At 43.3% G+C, this 9,863-nt stretch overlaps 1 protein-coding gene across 2 annotated transcripts; it reads left to right on the top strand.

Moving 5' to 3' along the window:
* Positions 1 to 1,735: 1,735 nt before the first annotated feature.
* LOC115768773 (innexin inx6) lies at positions 1,736 to 3,947 on the top strand. Of its 2 annotated transcripts, none has more exons than XM_030713463.1 (2): positions 1,736 to 2,593; positions 3,104 to 3,947. In XM_030713463.1, the coding sequence occupies exons 1-2, from the start codon at positions 1,904 to 1,906 to the stop codon at positions 3,794 to 3,796; spliced, it is 1,383 nt and encodes a 460-aa protein (XP_030569323.1). In that variant the 5' UTR covers positions 1,736 to 1,903; the 3' UTR covers positions 3,797 to 3,947. The 2 variants fall into 2 exon arrangements, with proteins under 2 accessions (XP_030569323.1, XP_030569324.1); XM_030713464.1 differs by having other exon boundaries at positions 1,737 to 2,593; positions 3,131 to 3,947.
* The last annotated feature ends 5,916 nt before the right edge of the window (positions 3,948 to 9,863 follow it).

Raw genomic sequence — 9,863 nt, 5'->3', positions numbered from 1 at the left:
GATATAGCCCTGGGCTTTGATATCTACACACATTCATATGCCATATTTAGGACCCCATCAACGAAGTTACTGAAGAACGTATTAGCCAAATCATGGGTTTGGGCGAAAAAGTGTCTGTTCAAACTTGCAGGTATCTCCTGGTCGGGTATACCCGATTTGAGCATTGCCTGCCAAATTAGTTGACCCCATGTTGTATAATTCATGGCAATCAATGGACAACGCAAAAGAAATCAATGCGCCACGAGAAATTATAATTATAATTTGTATTTGTAATTGCAGATGGACAGGCGGAATGGGGTGGTTGTTGATGCTGCCAGTTGTGGAGTGGGGGGAGTTGGGGGCTGTACTAACTGGCACTGGAGCTACTCGAACTAATTAGTCTCCTGAGCGTGTTCGCTGATTCTCGATGCCTGATTATAGTAAATCTCTGGTCACGCACCAGCGAAAGAATTCATAAATTTAATTTGCCCGTCAAGAGCGCCAAGCCGGATAGCTTCTCTAGTGGGTGGTTCGTCGAAATGGAGGTTAAAGAGGGGCGTTGGGGTGGTCAGGGGGGAGGGGGCGGGGTGTTGGAGGCGACACGTCGCTGGAGCTGCAAACGAATTCCCACAATAAACATTGGCACGGCAGCCGCGTGCCCAATGATAATGTTGAATGTTGCGCTCATAATTATGATGTTGAATGCTCACCATGATGATGATGATGATGATGCTGATGATGCTCATGATGATGATGCTGATGATGATGGGCATGTGGATGTGGAGTATGACTGGTAATGACACTGAATGACGACACAGCATTGGGAATTCCTCTGGCACCCAGGCGAACGTATTTTGTATATGCAGTCATGTAGCATCGATTAATCATTTTATTATTATTATTATTGTATTATTGTTGGCGCCATTCGTTATCGTTCCCAGCGCTCGTGATCATCCTGCACATGTTATGATGTACAGGGGGCGTGCCGTTTATTAATATGCGTGTCGAATAGCAAAAGTCATGGCAATTTCTCATTAACCTCGATCGCCGCAAGCACTCAGAAGCAAACTCAAGGCCAAGCCGTTAGCACTACGATACTATCGATACTATCGTTTTAATCGACAATAGCTGTTATCATACTCATCATTTATCATTAATCAATAATATTTCATCATTAACAATACATATATGTATAATATACATAATATAATATTAATGATATATATATATATATATATAGTATATATATATATATATATATTGTGGCTGTCGATACTATCGGCTGCGCTTAAACAAAAGCAAACCCAACATTCAGCATTGGTTTAGTAAAGCATAACTGTTTTCCTACAAGGTATTTTCATTCTATTAGTAAATATTAATGCTCAGTTGTAATATTATAATTATAATTTCAATCGGGAAAACATCTGAAATACTCTTCCAGCAATCAACTTTTGACCTCAAATTATTAGTGACGATATATTTGTCAGTGTCTCTACATTCATGTTCGCGGCAGCTTTCAATTAATTCGATAAGTTCTTCAACTCTTCTATTCAGTTATTCCAAACATGAGAAGATTATGCGGCATAGCGATAGTAGCCAGCATTGAAAAAACAGTCGATACAATATCGTTAGTAACATCACCAGTGGGGCGGCTTATTAGCCAACACTGGCTGGCATATGTTCAGTGTGGCCGTGCGTTAAAGCGAGACAACAATAATGCCAAACTGAGCAGCCCGTCAGCGAGCGTTCAAACACGTTTCTCTCACTCGCTCGCTCTCCCTCTCTCTGTGTCGGTTTGTTTCTTGTGCGGCCGAATTCTCTTTACTGACACGCTCGTGAGATATAATATTCAAGCAATTCGAACCGAACGGGGTCGCACTGGTGAGCGCGAGAGGGCTGCCTAAAATCTAAAAAAAAGTGCATTATGTACGCCGCCGTTAAGCCGCTCTCCAAATATCTGCGCCTCAAGACGGTGCGCATTTACGATCCGATATTTACGCTGCACTCAAAGTGCACGATTGTCATCCTGTTGACCTGCACATTTTTGCTATCGGCCAAACAATATTTCGGCGAGCCGATACTCTGTCTCAGCTCAACGAAGCATACGGAATATGTGCAGTCATATTGCTGGACAATGGGCACCTATATACTGCCATTGGAGAACGATACCATCGATGCCAGCAAACCGGTGCCGGAGCTGGCCCTGCTCGAGCATCAGCAGCAGCAGCAGCGACTCGCGCTCAATAGGAGCGGCATGCGCGCCCTTTTGGCCAACAATGAGCACTATGCTCGCATCATATCGATAGCGGAGGGCGTGGGACCCGAGACGCGGGGCGTTACGAAACGCATGTATTTGCGTTATTATCAGTGGGTTTTTATGATATTGCTCTTTCAGTCGCTGCTCTTCTACTTTCCCTCGTACCTGTGGAAGGTGTGGGAGGGGCAGCGCATGGAGCAGCTGTGCTGCGAAATCGGAGACGCTCTCATTCTCGAGGACACATATCGAATGCGGCTGCGTATGCTCACGAAATACTTTCGGGCACGCTTCTCGGCCATCCATTGCTGTTATGCCATCAAGTATGCCTTCTGCGAGCTGCTCAATCTGATCATAAGCGTGAGTATCCAATTGGGTTTTGGTAATTTATCGATTTTACTAAACTATCGATAGAATTGCGTTTGTCCTATCGATAAATTTATCGATTTTTAGCAAAATTAGCTGGAACATTAATATTTGTGAAGAAATGTGCTTACTATCGATTTCTCTAGATTTGTTCGTTATTGGTAACTATCGATAATTATCGATTGTCTGGTCTATGTTGTCAAATCTTTAAGCTTGAATCGAATTTGAAGGGAAGCATATATTTGAAAGCTAAATTCCTAACGATTGTCCGATATATTTACTAAAATTTATCGACAGCTACTTACAAGAGCTTCAGATTATAATAATGGGTAATATTTAATGAGTTTTTGCTTCGACCTTATGCTTGGTAAGAATTGTTATCGACTTTCTCAAATTTGTTGTCATCAATAATTGCTATCGATAACTAAAAATCGACCATTATTATTGTTCAGCTCAAGGCTTATCGATAGACCGATAAATATATGTGCCCTAACCTATCGATAGCTCGATTCGATTGTTTCCACTTTGCAGGTGCTCAACTTTTGGCTCATGGATATCATCTTTAACGGTTTCTGGCACAAGTATATACATGCTCTGGCCGCGATACCCGTATACGACTGGAACCTGTGGAATCTGATGACATCCCGCGTCTTTCCCAAGGTGGCCAAATGCGAGATGTTCATCTATGGACCGAGCGGTTCACCAAATGTACTGGACATACTCTGCGTGCTGCCGCTCAACATACTCAACGAGAAGCTCTTTGCCGTGCTCTATGTGTGGTTCCTCTTCATTGCCATGCTGGCGGCCATCAATATTCTGTATCGTCTGTTGCTCGTCTGCTGCCCAGAGCTGCGTCTGCAGCTATTGCGCACCCATTTGCGCGGCATGCCCAAGGCCCATGTGCGTCAAGTGTTGGCCAACGCCGGCTATGGCGATTGGTTTGTCCTCATGAGCGTCAGCATCAATGTGAATCCGTCGCTCTTTCGCGATCTGCTTGAGCAGTTGTACGCGGAGCACGCGATGGCCGCCGCCCTCGTCGCCGCGAACTCAAAGACAACGGACATGCAGGCTGGTCAGGATCCCGACGAGGATCAGGACAATGGCAGCACCACTTCGGAGGGTTCACTCACGACCGCACCCACAGCGCCCGCCCTTAACTTGCCGGTGGACACCTACTATACGGAGAGCCATGTCTAAAGAGGTTGCCAGGCAACCGCCATTCGGTATCAGAACCGGGATCCAGGATCTGTTCGTGCTGCAGTTGTAATTTGATAGTTTTGTTATCGTTCGGTTTGTTTGCGCAAAGTGCAAGACAAACACGAAATGCATCGAAAGGCAAATAAATGCGATAATCAAAATGGCAAACGGGCTAAAACTTCCATCGCGGCGTATGTGGGCAGTGCCCTAGACCCTATGGAGGCAGTTGTATGCGGGTATATACAGAGGCAAGTCTAGATGAAGACAGGGCATTTACATTTGATATGTATAAATTTGGGCAGAAGGAGAAACTTAAAATGTTCTACACACACACATTTCATGCATATTCCACAAAATTCGACAACATCTTTCTTGGCCTGCAGGACATGCTGACTGACTTGTCAGCAATGCTGTCTTTGGGCTTTCGCCCTTAAGACCTTAGCATGATATTAAAATGTATCGATAGTACGAATGGCATATCGATAATATTAACTGCACTCTCGATAGATAATATCGATAGTATCAATTTTAAAAGTATAATTTGCAAATTAATGGGCAACGATTGTCTCAATAACTATCGATATAAAATTTAAGAAAATATCGATAGTATTGCCAAGCCTGTAAATAACATCGATTAACATTGATTACAATCCCAACAGTATTGATGACTCCCTGGATAACATAGATAATATAATAGCTTTTATCGCTTATAGACATTAATGAAAGTATCTATAGATATATCGATAGCTGCACTGACTTCAGCGATAGACAACATTGATAGTCCCAATAAATGTAGATAGCATAGATAGTATGATAGTTTCTATAAACGGCATGAAAGATAGTAGTTAAAAATAAAAATATCGATTGCAGTGGCTGACTATCGCATTAATGGAACTATCGAAACTTCACTAGCGGTAATTCGATAACAATCAATTAAATGGAAAATCGAACCCTAAGAGTTGGAGCTAGAGGGTAACACATAGTGCAGCATTTGCGCCTTGTTAGTTTAGTGGGGCGAGGTGTGATCAGGGCTGGAAGAAGGTGGTTCGGATGGGAGGGGAGGGGGCTGTTAGCAAGCCGACAGGCATAACAAAAACTTGGCCAAAGTTGGCAAAGTTACACAAGTCGAGCAAGCGCGCGCGAGAAATGACGACGACGAGGAAGAAGACGAAGACGAAGACGATGATTGCAAAACTCAGCTCGAGCTCAAGCGACAGCTGGCAGTTGCCATTTGCAAGTTGACAGTCGGATGAGGCGGCAGCCAACAGGTAAAACTAACAACAAGATGGGCCAGAGCTGAGCAAACCGGATGCGGATGCAAAAGCGGAGCTGCTGCTGCTGCTGCTGGCGACGACGACAACGACAACGCAAATGGCGGCAATTACAGGCAGCTACAACTGCAACAGAAACAACAAGAACGAGAACAACAACAAGAACAAGAACGCAACGGGGATAAGTAAACATCACTTTAAAGGCGGAAGACAACGCCTGCCCAGAATGCTGAAAAGCGCAAAATCAACAAAGTTAATTTTAATTAAAAACCGCAGAAAACCAAAAAAAAAAAACACAACAACAACAAGAAGAACAACAAAATGCTAAATAAAAGGGGCGTCAACTGAAGGGGGCGGCGGTGTGTGGGGAGGGGAGGGGGGGAGGGCGTGTTCGAGTGAGAGAGAAAGGCGGCGGGCAGTCAGCTGTGGGCGTGCCAGTGTCTTGCATATGCATGTGCAAGGCGGAGACACAAACAAACGGCAAACAGCAAAAGACACGAAGCGACAGACACAAAACTGAACTGTGCCGCCCGCAGGCGAATAAACCAACCAACCGACCGCCCACTCATCCGCCCACTCAACCGCCCACTTGGCCTGCACTCAGTTAAACCACCAATGATAACTGTAACAAAGACACATGTAAACAATTTGGTTTTGGTTCACACCGAACGCCCCACGCTCCATGCCTCACGCGCCTGCTTAGTTTTAATTATACAAAGCGAAAACTTTGCCAACTTTCAAATTGAAAGTGAGCAAACGGTTAAAAGGCTTTCAGCACACGGCCAACAGCTCTACGAGAGAAATAGAAGAAGAGATTGAGAGAGAGCGAGAGAGAGAGAGAGAAGGCAATGCTCAAGTGCAGAGTTGCATTTGATGTTCGTCTTTGGCCTGCACTCTGAATGAAAATATTTTTAAAGGGCTTATGAGCTGCATTGTCTAGAGAAAGGAGAGAGAGAGAGAGAGAGAGAGAGAGAAAGGATGAAGAGAGTGAGAGGGAGCAAGTATACATATTCATATACCAACTAATTGGCGGCTGACTCAAAGACAAGCCAACTAACTTAAAGCCCGAGGAGAGAGAGCTGATAGAAGACAAAGAAAGGGGGAGAGGGCGACAGATTGAATACAAATAGAGAGAGAGAGAGAGAGAGAGGAATATAACATTAAGAATAATAAGAAAAATCTCTGTCTTCTTTAGACAGGGAAGAAGGAGAAAGGGAGAGAGAGATCACAGCGAAATTAAGACAGAGAAGACAGAAAGGAAAGGAGAGAAAAGAGTGGGGAGATGAAAAAAAAAGAGAGAAAAGGAGAAGAGAAAGAAAAAGATGACAATAGAAATGATAGGGAAGACAAAGAGAAAAAATGAGTGAGAGAGAGAGAGAGAGAGAGGCGATAATGAAGGAAGGAGAGAAACCCCAAGAAAGAGAGAGGACAAGGAGATGGAGATAAAGCTGCCAACAACGAAGGGAGACAGCGAAAGGGAGAAAGAACAAGAGAGAGAGAAAGAGAAGGAGCAAGGGAGATTTCAAGAGTAAAAAACCAATGCAACAAAGTGAAGAAGCGGGAGCGAAATAGAGAAAGAAATAGAGCTGAAACTAAGAGAGAAAGAGATGAGTGAAGGAGAAAGAGAAAAATAAATACATAATTGCCACACACTCGGTTCACGGTTTGGAACAGATCCCCCAGATCTTAAATAGGTTTGCAATCCCGCTCTTGAACAATTTGAAAAGCCCCGGGACATAAAAGTGTAAAAATTGCAAGAAAAATGAGAAGCGCATAGAAAGGCAGATGAAAGCAGAATGCAAAGCAAATGATTTACAAATGAACTTTAAATTGAAGAGTGAAACACAAAATTCTTAGCAAATAATGCGACAGCCTATCCAAAATGCCAGGTATTCGAGCAAGGAGGGGACAACAAGCACTAAGGCTGACACACACAGACACACGCACACACGCACACACACAGACACACGCACATGCAGCCCTTGGGGAGCGTCTCTGTGTGTTGTTTAGCCAAGCATCGATTCCAACCAACTATCTATCAAATGGGGAACTCACTTGCATGTGAGCCCAGAGCCCAGTCGGAAAGTCAGGCAAGGCTTTGAGCCTCACGATGTCAAGGCTTGCGATACCTGTGCCCATTTTCAAACCCCCCCTCCCCTACCCCTCCCCTTCACCCTCCTAACATAACTTTGAGCTGCCTTTACGTAGAATTTTGTGTGTTATTTTTGCAGGCGATGCGAACAAAGCAAATGACAAATAAATTAACAAGTTAATTGAGTTTCGTGCCAGACACGAATCCTTCAGAGAGTACACAGGTACATTTGGGAGTTCAAGGCGGCGCTCGCCTCTCGTTTATTAACAATAAACAATTAATGCTAAATCAATAAGCCAAAAAATAAAAAAAACATATTCGGGGCGTGGCATTGTGTAATCTATATGCTAATCAGTTAGCCTTCGTTAACGCCCGGAGACGCAACGCGACTTGGACTATTAAATCTGCCCTCATAGAGGGCGGGGGCGATTACTGCAGCGGCTCAGGTTGATGCGGATTTTGGCAATTCTGGCCGAATTAATTAAAATTTTGAGCCAGGCCACGAAATTACAGACAGGCGCCGGAATCGTTGCTGCAACTGCAACTGCAACTGGAACTGCAACCGGACACGTGTAACAAAATAATTTTTCAATTACATTTTCGGGTTTCGTGTGCGGTGCAAGCACTCTGCTGCCTTTTTAAATGGCCCATAGTCCGTTGCCCATTGCCCGTTGCCCGATGCCGTTCCCGGCCAACATCCACCGATGACCACAGGTCGGGATGCGGCCGGGATGCGGCCTGGATGCGGGCCAGGTGCATAAGCATTCCGTGTGTGCGGTGGCATTGCGACCGCTAAGCCCACCCATTCGATTTCTACCGCACGCCATGCCACGCCCCCTTTTCATGTGTGCCTTTTTGCATCAAATTTTGATGCAAAATTGATTCCATGGCATTTTTGTGGGCAGTCGTTAGACATAAGCTGGACCTGATATGCTTAGAGTGGACCAAGTGCTGCACAAAACAATGCAAACGAACAGCAAGAGCGTGATTGAATTCAGATAGAGAGAGAGAGAGAGGGAGAAAGAGAAATGGAGAGAGATATGGACTGATCGAGCTTTAAGCAATCTATGGGGAGAAAACTTTATCATCAAGCAAAACAGCTTTCGTACGAACAACTGAATTTATACAAACTTACGAAAGAGAGAGGGAGAAAAGCAAGCTTAATAAAGTTGGCAATAGAATAAAACAAGGAAGAAAGAAAGAAGAGTTTGGAGAGAGCTTTAAGCAATTTCCGTAGAGAAAGCTTTACAAACTTAACAATAAACAAAGAGGCTTTTTATGAGCTACAAAAGAAGGAGCTTTGGTTAGTGTGAGCTTTAAGAAGCTTTCGAAGAAAACTACGGAAGAGAGCTTTACACAAAAGAGACTTCTATAACGCAGCTTTAACGAGCTTTAAATACCAGAGAGAATAAGTGGGAGCTTTAGAAAGCTTACAAACCGAAAATAAGCTTTTGACAGAGTTAAAAAAAGAAGAGGCTGAAGATTTTGATAAATAGTTCAAAACAATTTTGTAAACTTTTAACGGAAAAAGCTTTTGTAAGAGATAAAAATGATCTTTATGTAGTTTACATTCAAGCTTTAAAGTTTTCATGATCGAGTTTCAGTTAAACGTAAAAACGGCAAGAGCCATAAAACATCTGTGAAAATCTGAGCTTTTAAAGGCTAGGCACAGAGAGAGCTTTACAAAGTTGTGGACGCGAGGACATCAACTTTAGGTGGAAGGAGAGAAAGAGACTCTTTGATCTAGATGGAACTTTTGGCCAATTGATGATCGTATTTTATAAGCTTAAGAAATGCTATCGAAAGGTAGGTTGCCTTCTTCTTCTTCTTCTGTGTCTCTAAATCAAATTTAACTTCGATACATCGATACATCGAACCATATCGATAGGTTTACAGCTAGCGCATATGAATGTTTATATTTGAGCACTGTTCCATCGCTCAAAGTGAACTTTTCAGTATTGTTAAGTATTTATTGTGCACTTGTCAGTGATTTTCAAAAAGAGCTACGCAATACTGGCATTTATTTTTTAGTTTTGCTCACTTTCGAGCACTTAATGTTTTGTTTACTTTCTGAATACACTTTGCAGGGTTGAAAATGAATTCGTTTTAGAAACTCTCACAGGCACAAGCACACGCAGACTGCATGTAAAATGATATAAATGTAATTGCATTGAAAATAGAAATCATGCGTTTAGAGCAGGAGCCATCGCATGCCATCGACTGAACTGATTCAATTACACAGCGTGGCGATTCATCTGATGCGGCTGATAGATGAATAAATGGTTGGTTGGCTGGCTGGCTGGTTGGTTGTTTGGCTGGGTGTATGGCTGGTTCGACTCGTTGTCCGCCTCATTTTAATCAATTATAATTGCTCGTATTTTTGATTAGTTGGCACCTGGTTGGTTGAAATTGTTTTCCTGCCACTTTTTTGGCCGGCTTTTTGGCCGGTTGCATGGTAAACATTTTACGTAATTGCGCACATATTTAAATTACGTTCACATTGCGCACACACACACACATTGCATCAAATTATGGGGCCAAAGTAAATCTGGCTATTGCAGCGTGCGTCTTCCGTCCAGCTTCCTATTTTCATATGCATATACATACATATGTACATACATGAATAAGCACGAGGGCCGATTAATCAGTAATCGCTCTCGTTGTCAACTCTAGCGATAACATTGATCCTTCAGATAAACCCCTT

The sequence above is a fragment of the Drosophila novamexicana genome, unplaced genomic scaffold (genome assembly GCF_003285875.2).
Source record: "Drosophila novamexicana strain 15010-1031.04,08,12 unplaced genomic scaffold, DnovRS2.1 tig00002012-arrow-arrow-pilon, whole genome shotgun sequence".
In the NCBI taxonomy this organism is placed as follows: Eukaryota; Metazoa; Arthropoda; class Insecta; order Diptera; family Drosophilidae; genus Drosophila; species Drosophila novamexicana.
Note: the sequence above shows the minus strand (reverse complement) of the source record. Positions and strands in the feature narration are given on the sequence as shown.